The sequence below is a fragment of the Felis catus genome, chromosome E1, assembly GCF_018350175.1.
Source record: "Felis catus isolate Fca126 chromosome E1, F.catus_Fca126_mat1.0, whole genome shotgun sequence".
NCBI classification, from domain to species: Eukaryota; Metazoa; Chordata; class Mammalia; order Carnivora; family Felidae; genus Felis; species Felis catus.
The window spans coordinates 57,286,969-57,312,872 of NC_058381.1; the positions used below are offsets into that span (position 1 = coordinate 57,286,969).

Below are 25,904 nucleotides of genomic sequence, written 5' to 3' on the forward strand. Positions count from 1 at the left end.
AGGGCACCCCGGGAGCGCCTCTTGCTTGGGCGTCCCCTCCCCACCGGGTGCAGGGCGGTATCTTTAAAGACAGGCCTCACCCTGTACCAGGCCCCTCGCTGGTGATGGTGACATTGAAAAGAAGGTGGCTGGGAGCAGGCAGATGGCAGGTACACATCTATGGGTGGGGGTGGGGGGGGGTGAAGGACGGAGGCACCATCTTGAGAACCGTCTGGAAAGAGCTGTTGTGCATTGGTGCCCACCCCAGGACGTGGGCTGGCTGGAGGGGGCTGGGACTTGCTGGCTGCTCCAGGCAGTTTCCCAAAGCTATGGCCGGGGGCGGGTGGGGGGGGGTGTTGGGGGGGTCGGCCTCCCCCAGGTGGCAGGTGTCCAATCCGGGCAGTGCTGGGTTAAAGGAAGCCTGCCCCCTCACTGGCATCGCTCACCGCCTTTCGTATGCTAATGCGGCGGCAGATTCTAAGCTGGGGGGGGGGGCGTCGGGTTTTATGTAACCACAGAGGAGGATAATGGAGCCATGTGGGGAACCCACTTCGGGGATGCAGGTCCGGCCTGGCCTCACCCCACCTCTGCGCCTGGCCTCTGAGCTGGCTCATGACTCACACGGGCCTCCTCGGAGCCGATCGGTGCTGCCAGGTTTTTGGTTTCAAATGATCCCCTGCTTGGGCCAGAATGCTCGGATTTTTAGGCACGGTGGTGGGGGGGACGGACGGACGTCGAGCCAAACTATGCCGGGGACAAACCCCAGGTCAGCTGTGCTTAGCAGCTGCACCAACTACGGCTGTGAAATCACAGCCCGTGCACCCGGCGCCTGCAGGAGGCGGCCTGGATGGACGAGGCTGCCCCGTGTCCTGGCCTAGCCCGAATTTCCACCGGCTGGCCTGTCTCGGGGAGGGGGGGGGGGGCCTTCCTGGGCCTGCTCGGCCCCAGCAGGAATTGGTGCCCGAGAGTCTCGTGTGGTATTAAAGGGGTTCTTCTTTGGGGCGCCTGGGTGGCGCAGTCGGTTAAGCGTCCGACTTCAGCCAGGTCACGATCTCGCGGTCCGGGAGTTCGAGCCCCGCGTCGGGCTCTGGGCTGGTGGCTCGGAGCCTGGAGCCTGTTTCCGATTCTGTGTCTCCCTCTCTCTCTGCCCCTCCCCCGTTCGTGCTCTGTCTCTCTCTCTGTCCCAAAAATAAATAAGCGTTGAAAAAATAAATAAATAAATAAATAAATAAATAAATAAATAAAGGGGTTCTTTTTCATATCTTTTTTTTTTTTTTTTTTTTTTAAATTTTTTTTTTTTTTTTTTTTTCAACGTTTATTTATTTTTGGGACAGAGAGAGACAGAGCATGAACGGGGGAGGGGCAGAGAGAGAGGGAGACACAGAATCGAAACAGGCTCCAGGCTCTGAGCCATCAGCCCAGAGCCCGACGCGGGGCTCGAACTCACAGACCGCGAGATCGTGACCTGGCTGAAGTCGGACGCTTAACCGACTGCGCCACCCAGGCGCCCCTCTGCAGTTTCTAAATCCAGTGCGATGACCACAGATTACATTTATAAGCAGCAAAACCAGTAAGGAGTATTTCTTCAAAATCAGAAAAGAGACTGAAGGAACAAACCCCAAAGCCCCCACGATTGCCACTGTTCTAACCCAAGGATTGTTAATGGTTGGTTGAACGTAATGCTTTAGAATGAAATGTAATGGCCGGAAAACGTTATACGGGGATGTTGGCTCTTGGGTTTATGGTGTCTGGGTGTGTTTCCCGGGGCTGTCGTAATAAACGGCCACAGACTCGGTGGCTCACGACCACAGAAGTGAGTTCTCTCCAGGTTGTGGACCTGGACGCCTGAGAGCAAGGTGAGGGCAGGGTTGCCAGATCCTTCTCTGGCCTCTTGCTGCTCCTGGGGGCTGCGGCCCCTCTGTTTGTGGCCGCACCCAGCCTTCAAAGCCACGGTCTGCAAATCTCTCCCTCCTCCCCCCCCCCCCCATATGATTAGGACCCAGCCTGATAATCCAGGCTAATCTCAAAATCCTGCACTTAATCCCTTCTGCAAAGACGCTCCAAATAAGGTCCCCTTTACAAGGATTAGGTTGTGATGTGTTTGGGGGCCACTGTTCAGCCTGTCGGACCCCCCCTTGGTTGAGACACCGCCCCCACCTTCCATCACCATGCGGGCCGCTTTTGGGGCTTTCCTCCAGGCTCTGCTTGGGGGGTGGGGTGAGGAGGTGCTTGCCCTTGGGCGTTCCCCGCCCCCCAAGAAGACGCCCTTGCGACATAGGGGACTGCGTTTGGGGTCTTGTCCCAGGCGGGAGGGGACGGGGACCTTGACCGCGCCGTCTGGCAGGCAGGCGTGCACGGACCGCCCATGGTAACACTGCTCACGCGGCCATGTGGGACGGGATGGCAAGCTCAGAATAATGACAATGAGTGAAGGGGCTGGGGGACCAGGGCAAGCCGGAAAATGCGGTTTCGTCAATAGGGGGCGACGCTCTTCACACCAGCCCACGCGGCCCTGACTCTGACCGGGTGCCGGTGGGGCCCTGAGGTTGCCAGGTGAGCGGCCCCTCCCCGCCGCCCCGGGCCCCAGGAGAAGAGCAGGGGCCACTCGAGCCCCCAGCCAGGCCCGGAGAAGGGGCTGAGTGTGGGGAGTCGCGCTGAGGAGCTCACTCCCTGGGGACAGCTGGGGACGCACTGACTCATGAGTGTGTGGGACCTTCCAGGAAGTCTCTCTTGCGCCACCCCCCTCCTCGCCCGGGCGGGCGGGAGGGCCGGCCGTCTCTGTCAGGACCCGGACATCCCGCTGGGCTCCTCGGGCAGGTGCTCCGGGGCCCTGCCTCCTCCTCCGGGGGTGGGGGTCGAGTCTGGGGTCGGGGGTGGGCTGCGGGGCCGCAGGCAGAGGCAGGCACGCGGGAGCGAGGCTTTTCGACCAAAGGAAACGGAGCATCTAGCATCGCGGGACGGGAAAATGAAAGACTTTGGAAGTCGCCAGGAATCTGACTGTGAGCTGGTTTCCAAGAGGCTAAGTTAAGCTTCTCCAAGTGGATATTAAAAAGGAGCAGCAGGCCTGGCGGAGGGGCTGGAGGGGGTGGAGAGAAGGCCGCCGGAAGCCGCTCGCACGCCGCACCTCTGGAGCCACCGGGCGCACAAAGCCCAGACGGCAGTCCAGTCCGGCCGGGACCCTGGGGCTGCGGGAGGCCCGCGGCCCACGTCCGGCCCCCGCCCCGCCTCTTCGCCTCTATTTCTCTGCCTCGGTCCCTTCTCCCTCCCGATTCAAAGAGACAATGCTAGTTCAGTTTGGAGCACAAACATATGATCAGCACATGGAAACGTGGTAATTTGGATGCATTCGTGATTGCAACAGATTGAAGAAATTAGACCAGACAAAGAGTGTTTTTGGAGGAGGAGGAGGAGGAGGAGGAGGAGAAGGAGGAGGCAGAAGGAGGGAGGGCGTCGGGGGTGAGAAGGGGAGGAAGCCTCTGGAAAGGGGGACGCCAGGACTCCCGCCTGCTGCTAAATATATCCGTAGTAATGGAGAGAGACCGGATCACAGGTAGGCCGCTCGCCGCCCCTCCCCTAACTCAGAGCTGGATGGCCGCTTCGGGAAGTCAGCACCCAGGGGTCACTGGGATTCATTTCTGTGGACATATTTCTTTCCTTTTGGCTGTTCTGAGGTCGTGGGACGCGGTGTTCCCAGAGCCGAGCTTCACGAAGTCTGGCTCTTATTTCAAGCCCGCTCTGCTTCCCTGATCCTTCTCCCCCTCGGTTCCCAGCGTGCCACTTCTGCGTCCCGAGACGCCGGGCGCAGGGACGGGGACGTTGGCGCCGAGCTCCCCGGCAAAGGGTGGGGGGACCCGCGGCCGGCGCTCGGCTCTGGGCCGCTAGTTGGTTGGTTCGTCCCCCGTGTGGTTTGTGTTTTTGCTGCCAGCCAAAGTCCGTCTTCAAGGCCGCCGTGGTCTCCTCCTTGAAATAGCCTTTTGGTGCCTTCCCAGGAGTTGATTGCTGGGGTGGAGCTCCCGGGGCTCAGGGCAGACAGGCAGACGTGTGTGTGTGTGTGTGTGTGTGTGTGTGTGTGTGTGTGTGTGCGCGCGCGCGCCCGCACACAGCTGACAGACCTGGTCCTGTTCGCTGGAAGCTTGGGGCATTAACCCAGGTGACTGGTGTCATTGGAGCCCCTACTCACCTAGGAACCCTGCAACGGGGTGGGGAGTGGCGGTCTTCCAGGGTCACCGAGGGACGCGTCAGGCCAGGAGGATGAGCAGACGTGGGCTCGGCTCAGATTCCTCAGCAGAGTCGCTGATGTCACGTCAGGGCACAGAGTGAGGGCGGGCGGCTGGTCCCGGGGCAGCGGGGCCTCGCGGGTCTGGACCACTCCCCGCTCCCCTTGCGGGTCCAGCCTTTCAAAGACGGGCCGTTTTCACTGGCGGTCCCCACGGAGCGGGCACAGAGCCATCGGGGTGGCGCGAGAACCGATCCTGGAGAGAGGGGAGGCAGCCCCACCTTGAGTCATCCGGTTAGGTGGCCCTCTGTCCGAGGCGAGGCTGCTCAGTCCCCCGGCCGGCCACGGCACGCCGTGACTGTGTCGGCGTCTGACCGCGTGACCAGCCCATCGTGGTGCTTGCCGCTTTCAGCGGGCCCCTCGAGTGTCCTGGGCACGCTGTGCAGGTCTGGGGCCTTCTAGGGCTCCAGGGGGTCCCGGTGAGGCTCAGAATGTCACCCCACAGGTGCATAGCCTGCGTGCCACTGGGTGGGTTGGGGGGCTCCCCAAGAGGCCGGAGGAAAGGGTGGCCCGTCCCGAGGCTCCTCCTCGTCTGCTGCTCCAGGGGCTGATCTGATCCTGACGTGAGGTCAGGGCTGACGGGGCAGCCACTGGGGGAGAACTGCTGACCGGCGTGCCCACATGTGTGCACGCGTCTGTGCGTGTGCATATGTGTGCATGCAAGCGTGTGTGCACACGTGTGTGCGTGTGCATGTGCGTGCATGTGTACAAGGCCGGGACCACCACGGGAGGAGGGGCAGCCGTGGAGACCTGCGGAAGGCAAGGTGTGAGCTGAGTGACACGGGCCAGCTGGGGTAGACAGGTGTGGAGCCAGACTTCCCCGCGCTCCCCTGGCAGGGGCTGCAGGGCACAGGGCGCCCTGAGCGGGACCCCTGCAGGCTTGTGATGGTCCTCACTTCACCAGCCTGGCTTGCGGGGCCTCGGGGCGGGGGGGGGGGGGTGGTGGTGGGGCACCAGGTCCGGCCTTCATTTTACAGCCGGCCAAGCCACCGCCCACATGGGTGACACCTGGGGAGCGGAGAGCAGGGGGGGAGACTCTTGGGAGGTGATAGCACTCTTGGAACCTTCCGGGCTAACCAGACCCCGGGAGCTTTTCATGAACTGAACAAAACTGCCTTTGCAAACGTTCAGCTCTGCACCTCGACGGCCGCGCGAGGCACCGCTGCCCTCATCGGGCAAGTCTGCACGGCGAGGGACGACGCGGGGACCTCCTCTCAGGGTGTGCCCGTGGAAGAATCAGTACTATCGAGGACATCCTCACAGGGCTGCGTTGTCCCTAAAATCGCTTACTTCTTTCAAAGCTCAGTTAGAAACTGGTTACAGATGGGGACGAAAGTGGAGACCCTTCTGCCTTTTCCCCGATGTGCTCCCCAGACCTGCTCAGATCTTGACCTTGGCCTCTAACGGTACCTTTAACTGGGGCCCCCTGTGCCTGCTGGGGCCTCAGTTTCCTAACCTGTCAGCTGAAAGAGTTGGGCCAGCGTGGCCGGAGGCAGCGCCCCACTGCCGATGGGGCCTCCGAGTCTGTTCTGGGGGGGCCCCGAACCCTCCTTCCTTCTCGCCGGACACGTCCCCGCGTCTCGCCGTTAGGCGGTTGTGACAGCTGTCTCAGTCCACACCGGGCAGAGGGGCCTGCCCGGCCCAGCGCCCCACCCGGGCCTTCCAGACAGGGCTCCTCCGCTCATGCCCCGGGGCTGGTGGTTAAGGTGGGCCTTCGGCCACTGCCCGGTTCTGTCCAGGAGGGGTCGCTGGGGAAGGGGAGGGGCTTGGGGCAGGTGCGGACAGCCGCGGGACCCTCACGTCTGCTCGCTCCCTCTCCCGGCCGCGCTGGGCCCCTGCCCGGTGTGTGAGTCCGGGGCCCGGGGTCCTCCTCAGTGGGGGGGGGGGCACCCCCGGCCCCCTCAGGGGCTGCCCGCTCCCCCACCCCCACCCCCACCCCGAGAAGATGCCGGAGGGCTTGTCAGCAGGGCAGGGATGAGTCACGGAGCAGTGACTGGCCGCTGAGACACAGAAGGCCGCGCCTTCCAGCCAAGGGTCGGGTTTTTTTCCCTGGTTCTGGATCGGCTCTGTGGCTTTTACAAATTAAGCAGTTTTATCTCGTTCCAAGCGCTTGTATTTCAGCAGGGAGAGAATCTCCAAGAAGGGAACTTTCCACTGGGGAGCTGTTACTGAGCTCAGCTGGGCCCCGGGAGGGTGGGAACGGGCCTCGCGGGTGACTTGCAGGCGGGGAACGTGGAAGTCCCTCTGCTCTGTCGTGGACGTCGGTGTGGGGGTCCCGGGAGGGCCAGCTGCCCCGTCACGTCTGCCCCCGCCTGGGCGTCTGCCCGACGCCTGGAGGTAGAGGGGACTGGTGGTCTGCTCTTCTCAGGGGTGTCCGCTGTCATGGGGGGGTGGGGGCAGGGAGCTGGACACCCCCACCCAGAGGGACAGTGCCTGCGTTCTCACCCGTCCCTGCTTGTGTCTGAGTCCCCGGGCACCTCTCACCCCTGTCCTGGATGGACACTGCGGTTCACGAGCTGCCTGGACCTGCCTGGCCCTCTCCGGCTTGGTTTTCCTCATCTCCCAGAGGAGAGGCGTGGCCGGGCGCCCTCCTGGCCCTCCTCCTCTTCTGGCTCTGAGTGGCGAGGGACTTGGTCCTCCGAGTGGCTTCTCAGGGCTGCTGAAACCAAGTGCCGCAGACTGGGTGGCTTTAAAACAACAGCCGGCCACGGTCTCAAAGTTCTGGAGGCAGGAAGTACAAACTCAAGGTGTGGGCAGGGCTGGCTCCTTCCGGATGCCCTGAGGGAGGAGCTGGTCTCCCCACCCTCCCCACCCCGCCACCGGGAAGCAGGCTGCCATTGTCGGTGATCTTCGCTTCTAGAAGGATCACCGAGTCTCTCTGCCTGTTGTCACAGCCTTCCGTGTCCCCAATCTCTCCTCTTCTCTTAGGAGGACACCCATCACTGGACTGGGGGCCCCCAGGGGCCCTGTGCTAGACTCTGAGCTGGTTTATTTATTTATGTTTTTAAGTTTATTTATTTTGAGAGAGTGAGGGCGAGCGAGTGTGCACAAGTGAGGAAGGGCAGAGAGAGAGAGAGAGAGAGAGAGAGAGAGAGAGAGAGAGAGACAGAGAGGGAATCCCAAGCAGTTTCGGCGATGGCAATGGGGAGCCTGATGCAGGGCTCGATCCCACAAACCATGAGATCATGACCCGAGCCCAGACCCGCTTTCAGACATTTGCGGTACATACCCAGAAACACAGTTGCTCGATCATATGGGAATTCTGTGTTTAATTTTGGTGGGGACCTCCACACTGCTTTCCCAGCGGCTGCACTATTCCACTTACCCACCAGCAGGGCACAAGGGTGCTGCTTCCCTACAGCCTCACCGACACATGTTATTTAATTCATTTATTTATGTGGACAGCAGCCGTCCTGAGGGGTGCGAAGTGGTGTCTCTCTGTGGCTCTGATGTACATTTCCCTAATGCTCGGTGACGCCAAGCACCTTCTCCTGGGCTTGTTGGCGTCTGTGTCTTTGGAGGAATGTTTCTTCAAGTCCTTTGCCGAGTCTTTTATTGTTTTATTGTGTTGTTGTTGTTGTTGTTGCTGTTGTTGGTTGTAGGAGTTCTTTATATATACTGGATATTAGTCCCTTGTCTGATATGTGATTTGCAAATACTTAGTCTCATTCTGCGAGTTGCCTTCTCATGCTGTTGTTGGTGTTCCTCGGTGTACACAAGTTCTTCCTTTTGACAAAACCCAATTTTACTGTTCTTTTCTTCTGTTGCCTGTGTTTTTGCTGTCATACTCGTTGTCACAAAACTTTTCCCCGGTGTATTTTCCTAAGAGTTGTACAGTTTTGGCTCTGGTGTTTAGGACTTTGATCCATTAAAAAAAAAATGTTTATTTACTCTGAGAGAGAAAGAGGAGAGAGAGAGAGAGAGAGAGAGAGAGAGAGAGCGAAGGAGCATGGAAGGGGCAGAAGGAGAGGGAGAGAGAGAATCCCCAGCAGGCTCTGCACTGTCAGCACAGAGCCTGATGTGGGGCTCGATCTCATGAACCGTGAGATCATGACCTGAGCCCAAATCAAGCATCAGATGCCTACCCAACTGAGCCACCCAGGGCCCCGGCCTTTGATCCATTTTGAGTTAATTTCTGCACATGGTGTGAGGTAAGGCTCCTGATTCACTTTTTCTTTCCTCACACCCAGGCAGGCTCCTCTGGGAGGCAGGAAATGGGGAAATCCTGGGCTGGGCCAGGCCTTAAATTGCACCCCCACCCCGGCCCCAGGCCAGCCAGGGAGCCCCAACTCTGGCCCAGAACACAGCTGGACACGTGCCACGCCCAGGGCAGCCCAGGCCGGGCCCTTCTGGGCTGACGACCGAGGCCAGCCTGGGACGTTCTGGGTTCCGCCGTGTCGACGTACCCCCTGTTCTGTCTGGTCCCCCTGCCCGGCCTGCATGTGACCCTGGCTGTCTGTGTGTCAGTGAGGGGCTCACTGTCCGTTAGCCTGTCCCCGTGCTCCTTCTCAGGAAGCCTCTTCCAGCCACGCTCTTCTGCCGGCCTTCTGCCGTCCGAGCTTCTCTCTCCTGCTCTGAGTTGGTCGTCTGATCCGGACAGAAACTTCTGCGCTGAGGTTGCCACTCGAACCCCTTTGCCCAAAGGCCCTCCAGCCCCAGGCACGCCTTCACCAGCCACACGAGGATTCCGCTGACAGGGGCAGTTGTGGATTCATTCAGGCTGCGCATGTGACCGGGCAGCAGGCAGGGTGGGACCTGATGGAGAACCTGGGGAGATTTCCTTCTGACAAGTGGCCTGAACTTGGAGAACGGTCTTGGCCACGGCCTGAACTCTGGACAGACAGCAATGTGGATTTCAGCTCCTGGTGGAGAAGGCTTCTGTCTTTAGACCTTCGGATGCTCCTCCCCCCTCCTTTTTTTTTTTTTTTTTTTTTTTTTTAAATAAATGAGGAAACTCTGACTTGAGCAAAGCTGAACAAACAAAGCAACACACCCCTAGGAAATTAGCGAAGAGGCACCAGCTCTGAAACTTTGCTATAGAAAAACTACGTGCTTTGGGGCTGGGTGCATCTGCGGGAGAGGACGGGTGTGACGGGGCCGCAGGGCTCGGGTGGCAGGGACCCGCACGCCCAGCCCAGCGCGTCACTTCTCCCCGCCTTCCTCCCCCCTCCCCAACCGGTGTCAGCTATCTGTGTCGCTTCTCCTGCTTTGAGTTCGCCTCCTGTCATTCCATCGCCGGGATCCTGTGCGCAGGACCATTACGCTCAGTTCATTCCAACGCACTTTTTGGTATTTATTCAGGTCCTGCGGTGGGCAGGCGCTTGCCTAGGTTCTTGGCCGCTGGCGAGGCACCAGGGGGATACGGCCCTTGCTTCCCTGGGGCTCCGTCCGAACTAGATGTCAAGCAGTTAGCCAATAAAGCACATCGATGCGTGAGTTGGGATGAGGGCTGAAAGAAGCCTAGGACAGGTGATGCGATCATCACCAGGTATGCATGGCCGTGTGTGTCGGGGAATCAGCGGATGTCCTCCCCGAGGAGGTGACACGGAGCTGAAATTTGTATGACGGGGGGGGGGGGGGGGGACCCGACCAGGCCAGCCTCCAAAGGAAGAGCTTCCAGGCAGAGAAGCACAGCAAATGCAAAGGCCCTGAGGTCGGGTCGTCATGAAGGTGCGCGTGGCCAAAGTGTCGTGGGAAGAGGGAGCGGCCGGGGGTCGGGGGGGATGCCGGGGAGACATGCTGGGTGCCCCGTGGAGGGAGCCACAGGCCCTGAATGTCCGGCGGCTGCTAGGAGTCACCTGTGGTGGGCAGGGAAGGGAAGCGGGGAGGCCCGGGGGGGAGGAGGGCACCGAGGCTGCTCTTTGCAGTGGGAGAAGGCAGGCCCCTGATTGCTGGGCAGACCCGGGCGGTTGAAGAGGCAGAAGATGCACTTACCTGGGGCCCAGAGGGCACCCCCGAGGGGGTAGCCTCAAGAGGACAGGCGGCGTGGGGGAAGCGTCTCGTTCTTCGTGTCCCACCAGGCCCCGGGTCTCCGGGCAGAGGGGGCGGGAACTCCGGTGCGACTCCACGTGCCTGCTGGGGACTGATACCGCCTCCTGCTGGTGTGGACGGACCTGCTGCTTCTGCAGCTGCCGTGTTTCTGCTCCCGTCGCGGGGGCTGGGGAGGGAGACAAAGATTCAAGACGCCGGCTGCTAGGACAGCGGGCAGTGGGTGCCTGTGCACCCCGGCCCACACAGGGGACGTTCAGGTCAAGCCTTGCTCGCTGCTCAGTGTGTCCCTTGGCCATCTGCAGCACAGGTGTGAGTGTGGAGCGCAGAAGGCTCACCCGGGGCCCAAGACCCCGCCTTTCCGTGGCTTCGCTTCGCTTCGGGCCCCGACCCCGCTCTGGCCCTGCTTCCGGTGCTGTTCACGCGGGCGGCCGTCCGTGTGCATGTGCCTCCCGCTGTCCGCCCTTGCCAGGCGCCCTCTCCAGGTGGCATTTCGCTTCAAGGGTGCAGGGCTCTCGGCCCTGACGCTGCGTGACAGGTCACCGGGCATCGTTATCTGATAGTAACCACAGAACGATGGCTTTGGAAGGGCTGACTTCGTCACGCTTCCAAGCCCCAGGATCTTCAGTGTGTGCCCATCCCCATGACGCCATGTCCAGGGCGGAGGGATGGGGCCGGGGGGGACGGTGGGCCGGGGCTTACGAGCCACCCAGAGAGGGTGGGCTTGGGCCGTGCCTCTGTGATGTGTGTTTAAGGGTAGGGGACCTACACCGGGGAGCGCCTGCCCCAGCTTGTACCTCTCTGGCGAGGAGTGGTCGGGGGGCCTGGGTTCTGGAAACATGCATCGTTCATGCCTCAGTGTCACCCCCCTTCCCCCCCCCCAACCCCTGCCACCATTGCTGCAGTGATGCGACCCCAGGGGAGCCTGGGGAAGGAGGAGGCCGTGAACCCCAGAAGGGAGAGGGATTGGGCTGCAGAAGGCCTTTCCTCCAGGAGGTGGCGCTGCAGGCCCTGGAGAGCCAGCCCCTGCCCCGCTCCCATTCTGCCCCCCCACCCCCCGTGTTACTTCCACTTCCCGTGGCTGCTGGCTGGGGTGCGTGCGGGAAGTGACGGGTGGAGAGAGCAGGAAACGCCCAAGGATGGGAAGATACCCCTCCGGCACCGCGGCAGGAGAGAGGCCTCCCTCCTCAACTGGCTCTGACCTCCTGCTTCCCTCTCCTTCTTTTCCCCTAGTTTCGGTTGATATGTCTCTGTCTCTTTTAAGTCTTTCCATCGTCTCCCTATGAAAAACTTCCAACGCACAGGAGGGATTGAAGAATTCGAGCGCCAACACCCGTATGCCCGCCACCGAGATGCTGCACGTTTTGCCCTGCTGGCTTCGACACCTGTCTGTCCCTCCCTCTGCCGACAGTCCCCGTGACTTGGGGGATCAGATTAAGTTGCAGATACCCATACACATCGCCCTGCAAACACTTCGGCTTGCATTTCACCAGCGAGAGGCCAATATTCGTTTATGGCTCTTTTTCTTTCTTGGCGGTAACATTGATGTGCCGTGGAACGCCCAGATCTTGGGACGCGCGCTTGCCCTGTGTATCCTAACTCCTCTCAGAATTGGGAACATCACCATCGGCGCTCCCGGCCAGTCTCTGCCTCCACCGGCCTAGGGGCAACCAAAATTCTGGGTCTTTCCTCACACTACAGATTAGTTTTGCCGGTTTGCATGTCTTCTAGCTCTCTCCGTGTTCCTGCGAACACCAGTGGTTTGTCCCATGATCACTGAGTGGTGTTCATTTCATGTTTCCAGTGTAAGGCGCTTACGAATAAAGCTTTGAGCATTCTTTTTTTGTTTGTTTGTTTTGAAAGATTAAAAAAAAAATTTTTTTTTAAGTAATCTCTCCGTTCCACGTGGGGCTTGAACTCACGGCCCCGAGATCAAGAGTCATATGCTTCGCCAACTGAGCCAGCCAGCATCCCTGCTATGAGCATTCTTGTACGCGGTGTGTGTGTGTGTGTGTGTGTGTGTGTGTGTGTGTGCACATGCTTCCATTTCTCTTATGTGGCTACCAAGAGGTAGAATTGTTGGGCCAGAGGACAGGTAGGTATGGGTGTGTTTAGTTTTGTCAGAAGCTGCCAGATCTTTTCCCCAAGTGGCTGTACCATTTTGCTTGCCCACCAGCCAGGCAGGAGAGTTCTGGTCGCTCCGCGTCCTCGCCAACAGTTGGTGCTGTCACTGGTGGTTCCGTTCTCCTGGTGGGCGTCTCATGGTATCCCATAATGGCTTCAACTCGCATTTGCCTGGTGACTAATGCCGTTAAGCGCATTTTCCTGTGCCCATCTACTTTTCCTTTGGGAAGGGTCTTTTCAGATCTGCTGCCCACTTTAAAAGTGGGTTGCTTGGCTTTTATTCTTTCCGGATGCCGGTCTTTGGTCAGCTGCGTGGATTGTAAATATCCCCCCCCCCCCCCCCCCCCTCCGCTCTGTGGCTTGCCTGTTTGTTTTCTTAATGATATCTTTTGAGGAGCAGAAGTTTACATTTTAATTTTGATGAGATCTACCTTAATAAATTTCTTTCTGTGTGGTTACCTCTTCCTGTGTTCTTTATAAGAAAGCTTTGCCTGCTCCCACGTGGCAAAGATATTTTCCGTGTTTTCTTCGAGAAGCTTTGTAGTTACGGCTTTTGTGTTAGGTTTAGAAATCATCTTGAATTAGGTGTTGCTTATGGTATGTGATGGAGAGCACCGAGGTTCGTTATGTTGGATTTTGCTTGCTGGTTTTTTTTTCTGTAGCACTATTTGTTGAAAGGACATTCTTTTTTTAAATTTCTTTTTAATGTTTATTTATTTTTAAAAATCTTAAAAAAAATTTTTTTTTAATGTTTATTTACTCTTGAGACAGAGACAGAGTATGAGCAGGGGGAAGGGCAGAGAGAGAGAGGGAGACACAGAATCCCAAGCAGGCTCCAGGCTCTGAGCTGTCAGGACAGAGCCCGACGCAGGGGTTTGAACTCACCGACTGTGAGATCATGACCTGAGCTGAAGTTGGACGCCTTTCCGACCGAGCCACCCAGGTGCCCCGATGTTTATTTATTTTTGAGAGAGAGAGAGAGAGAGTGTGAGTGGGGGAGAGGCAGGGAGAGAGGGAGACACAGAATCTTAAGCAGGTTCCAGGCTCTGAGCCATCAGCACAGAGCCCGATGCAGGGCTCGAACTCACGAACTGTGAGATCATGACCCGAGCCAAAGTTGGACGCTTAACTGACTGAGCCACTCAGGTGCCCTGGTGTTATCTCTTTCTTTTTTTTTTTTTTAATTTTTTTTTTTAACGTTTATTTATTTTTGAGACAGAGAGAGACAGAGCATGAACGGGAGGGGCAGAGAGAGAGGGAGACACAGAATCTGAAACAGGCTCCAGGCTCCGAGCTGTCAGCACAGAGCCCGACGCGGGGCTCGACATCACACACCGTGAGATCATGACCTGAGCTGAAGTCGGACGCTCAACCGCCTGAGCCACCCAGGCGCCCCTGGTGTTATCTCTTTCTTAAGTGTTTGGTAGAAGTCAACAAGGAGGCCATCTGTCCCTAGAGTTTTCTTCTTGGAAAGTTTTTTTTTTTTAATTACAAATGAAGTACTTGTGTCAAATATGTTGAACACATTTAGTATTTAATCGACTATATTGCATATATTTGATATATAGAGAGTTATTCAAAGTTTTTACTTCCTCTGGTGTTAATTTTGGTAAGTTGTATTTTGAAGGAATGTGTCCATTTCACGGAAGTTGTTGAACTGATTCGTATAAAGTTGTTCATAATGTTCCTTTTTATTACCATTTTAATGTCTGTAGGATCTTAGGGATAACCTTTCTTTCCTAAGATCTTTCCTAATTTCTGCTCTCCGTCTCTCTCATCAGTCTGCCCGTGAGTTTATTGATCCGTAGGTCTTTTTAAAGAACGAACTTTTGCGTTATTTTTTTTTTCTGTTTTCTATTTCCTTTATGTCTGTCCTTATCTTCATTGCTTCCTCCCTTCTACTTACTTTCGTGTATTCGTCAGGGCCCGGGCAGGAAACAGAAAACCACACCACACCAGTACTTTGAACAGCAAAATGTAATACAAAGCATCATCAACAGACAAAAGCTGACTAACGACAAAGAAGGTAAAAAAAAAAGATTCTGAGGAACGTAGAGCTGCCCGTAGAGAGGGAGCTGCTTTAGGGGGAAACAGAGGGAAGCCTGTGACATTGGGTTTGGCAACAGTTGCTCGGAAGGGACACCAAAAGCACAGGCCACCGAAGAAAAAAGTAGATAAATTGCGTTGCACCAAAATCGAAAACTTGTGTGTGCTAAGGGAAGCCCTCTTCCGAGTGCAAAGGCAATCCCCAGATTTTGGAGAAATAGTCGCAAACCATCTATCCATAAGGGATTACTATTTAGAATATATAAAGAACTCCTACGATGCAACAGCAAAGAACCCAAACAACCCAATGAAAAAACTGACAGAGGACTGGACGTTTTTCCAGATAGACATTTCCCCAGAGAAGACAGACCAGACGCCCGGGGGTGGGGGTGGGGGCTCAGTCGGTCAGCGTCTGACTCTGGGTGTCGGCTGGGTCGTGATCTCGCGGTTGGTGAGTCCGAGCCCTGCATCAGGCTCTGTGCTGGCAGCGCGGAGCCTGCTTGGGATTCTCTCTCTCCTCTCTCTCTGCCCCTCCCCTGCTCTCTCTGTCTCTGAAGATGAATAAATAAACTTCAAAAGAAGAAGAAGAAGAAGACGCAGAGATGCCAACAAGCCCGGGAAAAGACGCTCAGCGTCACTAATCGTTGGAACGATGCAAATCCAAACCGCAGTGAGATACCAACTCATACTCAGGAGGATGGCGACCCTCCGGACGGCAGAGACGAACGCACGTTGGGGACGATGTGGAGACACCGGAGCCCTCGGGCACCGTCGGCGGGAAGGCAAGGCGGTGCAGCCGCTGTGAAAAGCAGTATGGAGGTTCCTCAAGACGTCGAACACCGAATTCTGACGTGAATCCGGCAAACCCACTTCTGGTCGTGTGCCCCGAAGGACCGCGAGCAGGGTCTGGGGCAGATGTGCGTACACGTTCACAGAAGGCGGTGGTTGCTGGGGGCTGGGGTTAGCGTTTGAGGGGTACAGGGTTTCAGTTTGAGAAGACGGAAAGTTCCAGAGATGGCTGATGTCGATGGCTGCACGGCCGGGTGGATGTACTTACGGCCGCCGAAACGGGTGCCTAGATTTGTGAAAACGGTGACTTCTGTGAGAGCCATGGCTGTTTCACTGCACGCACGAAAGGAAGGACTGAGCCTCTGGGGCTGCGGGAAGGTACCTGGGAAGGAATGAAGAGCTGGGGGCACCGGCCCCGCCTGCCTCACTGGGTCTGGGGTCCAGGCCTTGCTGGAGAGCGTGCGGCGGCCTCCGAAACCCCGGGGCCTCCTGGCGGCAAAACGCTCTTCCCAGAGGGTGTCGACTGGCTGGCAGAGAAACTTCTGGAGGGTGTGGGCAGGCTGGAGCTGGCCCACGAGAAGTTCTCCGGGGCGGCTGGCGCACAGGAAGGGGCCTCTGGGTGCCAGAGGAAGCCTGCGAAGAGGGAGCACCGTGCCGCTCAGGCGCACGGGGGCCGGGAAGGGAAGCCTCCCCCTCCTCTCCCCTCCAGCGTCGTGTGTGTGTCCGCGTGCGTGCAGAGGAAATGATTCACACCCAAGTGCAAAGGTGGGGGTCAGAGCAGGCAGCCCAAGGGTTCGAGGAGCCCGGAGGAGGAAACGGGGGCGGGGGTGGGGACAGGAGATGCGGCGGGTCCTGGAGAGCCGCCTTCCGCACCCCTAGGAGGCCTGGGGGGGGAGGTTTCTGCGAGCCCAGGACGAGCCTCGGGCACGTTTTCTGCAGTTCAGTCTTGTTCCATGAAGCCCGGGATCCTTTGACATGAAAGGAAGGAAGAGGACTTCCCCTTGGGGGGGTGTGTGCAAGTGTGTGTGTGCGTGTGTGTGTGTGTGCGCGTGTGTGCACGCGCACATGTGAACACAGCTCTTGTTTCCCGTTTTTCTATCTTCCTGACCCCCATGCTGCGCATGGAGGGGCGTGTGCACATGCATTTGCACACACACACACACACACACACACAGAGGCAGGGGCCAGCAGTCCTACAGATTGTACCTAGGCCTGGCAGGAAACCGGACTCTGGGAAACTTCAGGCCCCACCTTTGGCACAAAACTATGCTTTTTGTTGTGTGCGTTCAAGGGAACAGAAGGGGGGGGTGGGGGCGGGACAGTTGACGTGCAGGAGGGCAAAGTTTGCCCCAAGTGCCCAGTGCAACTGAGGGCCCGTTTTGGCGGCTTGTGTCCCAAGCTTGGGGAGACGGGGGTACGGGAGACACCTCCGTGCCCGGGGAGGCTCGCAGGTCGGGCCGGCCCTTCTGGCGCTCCGGGTCAGGATCGCGGGGTTAGCACAGGGAGGAGCCTTGGCCAGCATCCCGCCCAGTGGCTCCCCAAAGTGGTGAGTGCAGGCGGCTGATTCAGTTGTCTGGGCAACGTGTGAAAATACAGGGCCCGGGCCTCCCCTCTGAACCCCTAGGTCAGATGAGGTGCTGAGTGTGAGGAGGGAAAGGGGGCCCCGCGGCGGGTGCCCTGTGACCGTGGGGCGTGGGAAGATCTGCAGATACTCCCAGACCGAAGCTCGGGGCGACCAGCCGTGCGGCCTTGCCGATGAGACAAAATAGCGGATGCAGCCTCTGGCTGCTCTCGCGTGGGGACGTTGGCCAGCGGGCCATCCTCGCTCAGGTCCTGGACGGGTCTGGAGGCCGTCGTGACAAGTGGCCACGAAGCGGGGGTTCAAACAGCGGACACGTATTCACTCGCGGTTCCAGAGGCCAGAAGTCCAAAGTCAGAGTTGGTTTCTTCTGGAGGCCGGGAGAGAGAAGCGTCCCCGTCGTCTCCCTGTTTCTGGTGGCTGCTGGTGGCCTTCCTGGGCTTGTAGACACCTTGCCGCGGTCTTGCCTCCTCCTGCGCGTGGCTGTCTCCCCCGAGCGCCTCTGTCCACAGCGCCACTCCTTTCTCTTACAAAGACACCTGTTCGTTACTGGATTTAGGGCCCAGCCTGATCCAGGACGCCCCCATCTTACTTCGATCACATCTGCAAAGACGCAGTTTACAGATAAGGTCGCTTTCACGGTCCTGGGCGTGAGGGCTTCGACAAACCTTTTTGGGGTCTCAGTTCAAGCTACAACAGGCCCTTATCTGCAGACGGGCCTCTGCAGGGCTCAGCCGTGAAGGAGGTTGTGGGTGGACGAGTGAGAGCCCCGGGGTGGGGTGGGGGTGGGGGGGGACCTGCGTGGCCAGGGAGGGCTTGGAGCAAAGTCAGGGCAGGGGAGGGGAGGGGGCTGCGGGGTTCTCTGGACAGGAGGCACCGAAAGAGAAGAGCTCTAGGGACACCTGCCTGGCTCAGTCAGAAGCGTGCGACTTGATCTCAGGACGGTGGGTCCGGGCCCCACGTTGGAAAAAAAAGAGAGCTGTAGTCACTGTGTCCGAATAGTTGGGGGGGGGTGGTGTCACAGAGAAGGAGGAAAGGACTTAGTCTGAGTTCCTCCCCAATGCACAGCTGGTGTCAGAAGTACAGCTTCACTCATTACATAAAGAGGCGCTTTGCCCACAAGCTGGATTATCTGACCATGGAGCAGGCCAGTTCGCCAAGTAGTGAGTTCCCCATGCCTAGAAGTAATCAAGCAGGGACCGTGTAACGACTGTTCAGGAAAGCTGGAGAGAGGACCTCTGAGGTCGAGACCAGGGGTCCGTTATTTTTACAAGGGCTTGAATTTCAAAATGTAGTGATGTGGGGAACATGCCTAAGAGGGGGGCCCTCCGCTCAGGCCCTCCACCTTCTGCTCTGTCTTTGGGGCTGGGGACCGGCCGGGCTTGATCCTACAGCGCTTTCCCCCCACCCCGCCCCGGCATCTGTCTTTGGCTGTCTCTGGTTCCTACGGAAACAGAGCCTCCGCCCTGTGGCCCACCTGCCCGAGCCCAGACGTCATCATGAAGCAGACGGTCACACGTGTGCGTGGACACATGCCTGTGTGTTGCATGTGGGGGTCCCTGGTGCCGGGCCCCAGCATCTGCCGCTCTCCTGGGTCTCAGGCAGCATTCGAGAACACCGGCTCTGCTGCTTGCCGTATGCCAAGCTCTGTTTTAAGCGCGTAGTAACGCGTGTGGTGTTTGGAAAAAGTTTCTTTTTTTTGTTACTTATTTAGCAAACCTATAAGGCTTGTCTTTGTGCCAGGCACCGTTCCAAGCACTTTACCAGTATTAACGCATCTCCTTTTTAAAAAAGGTTTTTAACATTTATTTATTTTTGAGACAGAGGAAGAGAGACAGACACGGAGTCCGAAGCGGGCTCCAGGCTCTGAGCTGTCAGCACAGAGCCCGGCATCGGGGCTCGAATTCACGCGCTGTGAGATCATGACCTGAGCCAAAGTCGGACACTTAACCTACTGAGCCCCCCAGGCGCCCATAAATTCCAATATATTAACACATTTTCATTTCATGGTGATCCCTCCAAGAAGGTAATGTTATCCCCATTTTATAGATGAAGAAACTGAGGCACAGAGGGGTACAGGGACTCGCCCAAGACCTGCCTCTCTCCCTTATGCACACTCGCACCCATTCAGACACGCTTCACACAGTTGCCCTGGGGTGGCTATGCATTCTCCTCTGACATGACGCGGGTCTCTTGAACGGCCAGCACCCTGGTCAGGGTCTGGGTCTCACCTTGGCCTTGTTCTGCTGTGGACATTGAGGGGCATTCCTGTGGCCTCACCCCTGTGGTCTGGCCCATCTCCCAGGAGCTGGATGTCCCCCATGGCCCTGGCCCAGCCGGGAGGGAGGGCTGAACGACTCATTCCTCCCTGGAGGTCGAGGTCAGGTTCAGACCCCCTCCGGCAAGCCCCTCCTACCACCGCTCTGGCTCTGCTGGCTGCTCGTGGGCCCAGGCTCCCGGCAGCTGTCAGGCAAGGAAATGACACTTGAGCCTCCGGGGAGCTTTGGGAGAAGCAGGTGTGGGACGTGCGCCTCCTGCCGCCATTTCCCTGCCCCTGAGGACGGGCATGGGTGAATGACCACTCGAACATTGCCCCGGGGAGTACACAGGCATGATGCCAGCTTGTCACCCATCTGTCAGCGGGGAACTGGTCTAAGTCCTCCGGGCTGGCCACCCACCCGACCCGGGCCGGTGCTGGATGCCCACAGACGTTGTCGGGTCATCTCGCCGGGACCTGGCGTTTCACAAGGAGGCTGAGGCTCAGAGATGTTGGGAAACTGGTCCAGACCCCACCCTGCTAATAGCTTAGCTGAGCCGGATTTCTCATGCGAGCTGTGCGACTCGAAAAGCCCAACTTCTTCCTATAACGTCAGGTCCAGGAAGGGATCAGGATGTTTTTCCATGAGCTGATCTGTCAGGTGCTCTGTGCTGCCTGGCTCGTTGTAGCTGCTCAATAAAATGCTGAACCGACGGGCGGGTGCTCCCCCATTGAGCCGCAGGACTGAGAGCTAAGGGCTTTGACCCAAATGCCTGCCTCTAATCCTTTGCCCAGCGTCTCCCTCTGGGGTATGCGACCTTGAAAACAGGGACCCTCCCGTCGTGCCTCGGGCGGCGTCTCGGAGTGGCGTTAGGAGAGCAGCTGGGGATTACCCGCGCCCTGTGGCTGGCGGGCCGGGCACCAGATTCCTGGCACGGATGTGTGGGTGACTGTCAGCCACCTGTGTGCGAAGAGCTGCTCGTGTAGGGCTTTGTGCAAACGCTCCCCCCCCCCCGCCCCCCGGCACAAGCCCCCTGGGCGGCTGCCAAGATTCTGCTCTGGAACCTTGGCCAACGGGGAGGGGGGGGGGGTCTTGCCTCGTGTCCTGGCCGTTGTAGCTGTTGGTTTAGGTCCCAGGGCTGTGTGCAAAGAGCCTGAACGTGGATCGTGGGTCAGGCATGCATTCGCTGCTTCTACCGGGGGCATCCTAGGCGGAGACCCCCGTCCCCTGCACGGTGGCTGCGGCATCTGAAGGCCCTTCCACGGTGAAGGACTTAACGTAGGACCCACGCATGCACGGTGGGGTTTAGGGGCACTACGGCCTCTTCCTCCCCGGCAGGGCCCTGCGTGCCTATCCTCAGAGGCCGCATCTGGATCTTCGAGTAAGGCCGGGTGGGTGGGGTCCCCCTGCCGGGGAGGGCGTTCCTACGCCGGGACGCGATGCCACGCACGTAGGGGCTCCAGCGTGGGTGGCCAGGACGGAGGTGTCCGGGAAGCCTCACCCGGCACAGCCGGGTAGCATCCTGGCCCCATTCATGCCTGGTGAACGCCCGCCGTGCGCCACACGGCGCCTCCCGAGCATCACAGGGGCCGCGCACCAGGCCCGGCCTCCGGTCTGGGCTCCCTGGCCTCTGGAACCTTCTGCGAGGACTCGGAGCCAGAGCCCCTGCTGCCCTTGATTGCGTTTAGGTCCATGAGGATGGGCGTGGGGGCGGGCCGCGTTCACGTGCCAGCTTCTCCACTGACACCGGGGCCTGGGCAGGCTCCCGCCTTCCTCGCGCCTCTGCCGTCCGTGGAGAGATTGGGGGATGGAGAGGTCCCTCGTGGCAGTTGCTCGAGGATTAAAGGGGTGATGGCATAGGTGGTAATTAACAGTAATCGTAAGTGTGATAAGTGTAATGGGGTGTAGGCACCCGGCCCTCCCTCAGGAAGCAGCTCCTCCTCCTCCTGGTTTTCTCTGCCCGCCTTCCCCTCCCTCCCCCTCCCCCTCATCTCCCTCCCCCCTCCCCCTCCCCTCCTCCCCCGCCTCCCCCTCCTCCCCCTCCTCCCCCTCCCCCTCTCCCTCTCCCTCCTCTGCCTCCTCCCCCTCCCCCTCATCTCCCTCCCCTCCTCCCCCTCCTCCCCCTCCTTCCCCTCCTCCCCCTCCCCCCTCTCCCTCTCCCTCTCCCTCCTCTGCCTCCTCCCCCTCCCCCTCATCTCCCTCCCCCCTCCCCCCTCCCCTCCTCCCCCACCTCCCCCTCCTCCCCCTCCTCCCCCTCCCCCTCTCCCTCTCCCTCCTCTGCCTCCTCCCCCTCCCCCTCATCTCCCTCCCCTCCTCCCCCTCCTTCCCCTCCTCCCCCTCCCCCTCTCCCTCTCCCTCCTCTGCCTCCTCCCCCTCCCCCTCATCTCCATCCCCTCCTCCCCTCCTCCCCCTCCTTCCCCTCCTCCCCCTCCTCCCCCTCCCCCTCTCCCTCCTCTGCCTCCTCCCCCTCCCCCCTCATCTCCTCCCCTCCTCCCCTCCTCCCCCTCCTCCCCCTCCTCCCCCTCCCCCTCTCCCTCCTCCGCCTCCTCCCCCTCCTCCCCCTCCTCCCCCTCCTCCCCCTCACTCCCCTCCCCCTCCTCCCCCTCCCCCTCTCCCTCCCCCTCCTCCCCCTCCCCCTCTCCCTCCTCTGCCTCCTCCCCCCATCTCCCTCCCCCCTCCCCTCCTCCCCCTCCTCCCCCTCCTCCCCCTCCCCCTCTCCCTCCTCTGCCTCCCCCCCTCCCCCTCATCTCCCTCCCCCTCCCCCTCCCCTCCTCCCCCTCCTCCCCCTCCCCCCCTCCCCCTCTCCCTCCTCTGCCTCCCCCCCTCCCCCTCATCTCCCTCCCCCTCCCCTCCTCCCCCTCCTCCCCTCCTCCCCCTCCTCCCCCTCCCCCTCTCCCTCCTCTGCCTCCTCCCCCTCCCCCTCATCTCCCTCCCCCCTCCTCCCCCTGCCCCCCCTCCCTCCCCTCCTCCCCCTCCCCCTCTCCCTCTTCTGCCTCTTCCCCCTGCCCCTCATCTCCCTCCCCCCTCCCCTCCTCACCCTCCTCCCCTCCCTCCTCCCCCTCTTCCTCCTCTCCCTCCTCCCCCTCTCCCTCCCCCTCCTCCCATCCTCCACTCCCTCCTCCCCCTCCCCTCCCTCCTCTGCCTCCTTCTTCTCCCCCCTCCTCCACTCCCTCCTCCCCCTCTCCCTCCTCCCCCTCCTCCCCTCCCCCTCTCCCTCCTCCCCCTCCTGCCCTCCTCCTCTCCCTCCTACCCCTCTTCCTCCTCTCCCTCTACCCCTGTTCCTCCTCTCCCTCCTCCCTCTCCCCCTCCCCTTCTCCTGCCCCTCCTCTCTCTCTCCTCCTTCTGCTCTTTCTCGTCTCCTTCTCCACCTTCTTCCTCTTCCCTCTTCCCTCCTCCCCATCCTCCCCCTCCCCCACTCCCCCCCCCCCCCCCCTCCCCCTCTCCCTCCTCTGCCTCCCCCCCTCCCCCTCATCTCCCTCCCCCCTCCCCTCCTCCCCCTCCTCCACTCCTCCCCCTCCTCCTCCTCCCCCTCTCCCTCCTCTGCCTCCTCCCCCTCCCCCTCATCTCCCTCCCCCCTCCTCCCCCTGCCCCCCCTCCCTCCCCTCCTCCCCCTCTCCCTCTTCTGCCTCTTCCCCCTGCCCCTCATCTCCCTCCCCCCTCCCCTCCTCACCCTCCTCCCCTCCCTCCTCCCCCTCTTCCTCCTCTCCCTCCTCCCCCTCTCCCTCCCCCTCCTCCCATCCTCCACTCCCTCCTCCCCCTCCCCTTCCCTCCTCTGCCTCCTTCTTCTCCCCCTCCTCCACTCCCTCCTCCCCCTCTCCCTCCTCCCCCTCCTCCCCTCCCCCTCTCCCTCCTCCCCCTCCTGCCCTCCTCCTCTCCCTCCTACCCCTCTTCCTCCTCTCCCTCTACCCCTGTTCCTCCTCTCCCTCCTCCCTCTCCCCCTCCCCTTCTCCTGCCCCTCCTCTCTCTCCTCCTTCTGCTCTTTCTCGTCTCCTTCTCCACCTTCTTCCTCTTCCCTCTTCCCTCCTCCCCATCCTCCCCCTCCCCCACTCCCCCCTCCCCCACTCCTCCTCCCCCTCCCCCCTCTCCCTCCTCTGCCTCCTCCCCCTCCCTCTCCTCTCCTCTGCCTCCCCCCCTCCCTCCTCTGCCTCCTCCCCCTCCCTCTCCTCTCCTCTCCCTCCCCCCTCCCCCTCCTCTCCCTCCTCCTCCACTCCCTCCTCCTCCTCCTCTCCCTCCTCCTCCACTCCCTCCTCCCCCTCCTCCACTCCCTCCTCCCCCTCCTCCACTCCCTCCTCCCCCTCTTCCTCCTCTCCCTCCTCCCCCTCCTCCACTCCCTCGTCCCCCTCCTCCACTCCCCCCTCCCCCTCCCCTCTGCCTCCTCTGCGTCCTCCCCCTCCCCCTCCTCTCCCTTCCCCTTCCCCTCCTCTCCCTCGTCCCCCTCCCCCTCGTCCCCCTCCCCCTCCTCCCCCTCCCCCTCCTCCCCATCTCCCCCTTCCCCCTCCCCCACTCCCCCCTCCCCTTCTCCTCCCCCTCCTCCTTCCCCTCCTCTCCCTCCCCCCTTTCCCTCCTCTCCCTCCTCCCCCTCCTGCACTCCCTCTTCCTCCTCTCCCTCCTCCCCCTCTCCCTCCTCCCCCTCCTCCCCTCCCCCTCCTCCCCCTCGTCCCCCTCGTCCCCCTCTTCCTCCACTCCCTCCTCCCCCTCTCCCTCTCCCTCCCCCTCCTCCCATCCTCCACTTCCTCCTCCCCCCTTCCCTCCTCTGCCTCCTTCTCCTCCCCCTCCTCCACTCCCTCTTCCCCCTCCCCCTCATCTCCCTCCCCCTCCCCTCCACCTCCTCCTTCCCCTCCTCTCCCTCCCCCCTTTCCCTCCTCTCCCTCCTCCCCCTCCTGCACTCCCTCTTCCTCCTCCCCCTCCTCCCCCTCTCCCTCCTCCCCCTTCTCCCCTCCCCCTCGTCCCCCTCGTCCCCCTCGTCCCCCTCCTCCTCCACTCCCTCCTCCCCCTTTTCCTCCTCTCCTTCCTCCCCTCTCCCTCCTCCCCTCCCCCTCTTCCCCATCTCCCTTCTCCTCCACTCCCTCCTCCCCCTTCTCTTTCTTCCCCTTCTCCTTTCCCTCTCCCCTCCTCCCCCTCCACGCACTACCACTAACACTACGGTTTGCTGTCCCCCACGGCCCCCTCCATTCCTGTCTTCTGTCTGATTCTCCAAGTGGGGACTCCAGCACAGAAAGGCGCTGTCCCCCCGGTGGGCTCCCGCAGGACTGGCTGCACTCCTCAGCCTGCTTCTCTGTCCACCTTTGGCCTGCCGTGGGCTGGGGCGCAGCCTCAGGGGGCGCAACCCCAGCAAGGGGCTCCGGGACCAAGGGGCCAGGGCCAGGACGGAACCCTGTGAGGAGAGGGGTAGGCGCCACGGGAGGGGAAGCTAGTGAGACAGTCCCTAGTGCTTTATTTATGACTTAGGATGTTTGTGGCGTGACCGGAGCATAGCTGAAGAAGCTGTTGGCCGGCTGTCCAGAAGTGTCCGCTGGGTGGCTGGACCAGGCTGCTGGGGGAATGCTCCGGGCAGGCAGACAAGGAAGGCATGGGGGCAGAGGCTGACGTTTGCTTGGCGTCGGTCGTGTGCCAAGCACTGAGCCCAGAAGGGCGGAAGGAGAGCCGGCATCTGGGCTGGCCCCCACCCCCCCCCCCCAGAACCTTCCGGGTGCACGTGGGGCAGAGGAGAGTCAGGACTGAGAAGCAAGAGCCTTTAAACCTCTAAGGGACACGCTCAATCAACATCCCTCTTTCGATCTTCAGAAGGAGACAGGAGAGGCATCCAGGCTCGCAGGCTGCGGCCTAGCACGTGCTCTGTTCGGCGGGTCTGCCCCCGCTCCGACAGCTGCCGTGGCTCCCTGTACCCCCCTCCTCCAGACGCGGATCGTGAGGATTGTCAGCCGCACGGCGGAGCCGGGAGCAGTTTACGGTGCCCGCCCACACTCCTGTCCCTCAGGTTCCGCCGCTGACGCCGAATCAGGCTCGCTCTATCACCTCTCTGTCCATCTGTCCATCCTTCCGTCCGCCTGTAGGCTCACCGCATTGTTCTCTCTGCCGCGTTTCAAAGTAAGGCGTGATCGTCCCAGTTACCCGCAGGATCATCCCACGTATTCCGGTCTCACTGTCAGAATTTCTCACCGACTACCCACTGCTTGTGCTCGGCCGGGGCCACCCATTCCGCAGCAGGGGCGCGGCGGGGGGAGCTGGAGCCCAGGCCCGAGTCCTGGCTCTGTCGCTAACAGCTGCGCGACACTCCGCAAACCATTCTGCTCCTCTAGGTCCGGCTGCAGACGGGGCCCCACTAGACGTTATAGGTAATGAAAGCTACCGATCACCAAGTTCCCATTTTTTTTAAAAAATGCTTTTTTAACGTGTCTTTAATTTTGAGAGAGGAAAGAGAGACAGAGCGCGAGCCGGGGAGGGGCAGAGAGAGAGGGAGACGCAGAATCCGAAGCAGCTCCAGGCTCCGAGCCGTCAGCACAGAGCCCGACGCGGGGCTCGAACCCACGAGCCGTGAGGCTGTGACGTGAGCGGAAGTCGGACGCTCAACTGACCGAGCCCCCCAGGCGCCCCTACCCAGTTCCTCTTTCATGCCAGACCCTTACTGTCACCAATCCCTTCAGTCTGGACGTTGTCGTTCCTAAGATACGGGGGAGTCAGTGAGGGCTCAGAGAGGTGAAGTAACTTGCCCTGTGGTCCTGCTACCCGGCGAATGGCCACGCGGCTCTGGACCCAGCCGTGTGACCCAGCGCCGAAGCCTCAGCCCCCGCCCGCGCTCTGAGGGCGTGCTCTGTCCCTGAAGTGGCCGATTCTGTTCCGTCCGGCACACATCTGACTGTTGGTG

At 60.3% G+C, this 25,904-nt stretch overlaps 1 protein-coding gene across 3 annotated transcripts in view; it reads left to right on the forward strand.

The window, feature by feature from the left end:
• SEPTIN9 (septin 9) overlaps window positions 1-25,904 on the forward strand; it is a 151,940-nt gene that overhangs the window by 22,893 nt on the left and 103,143 nt on the right. Inside the window, exon 1 of one of the 3 annotated variants that reach the window (XM_011289408.4) lies at window positions 3,394-3,529. The exons of the other annotated variants lie outside the window; for them this stretch is intronic. Coding sequence (XP_011287710.1) covers window positions 3,508-3,529 — 22 coding nt within the window. The 5' untranslated portion in view covers window positions 3,394-3,507. Of the gene's footprint in view, window positions 1-3,393; window positions 3,530-25,904 lie in introns of those variants that run through there. 3 annotated transcript variants of the gene reach the window in all.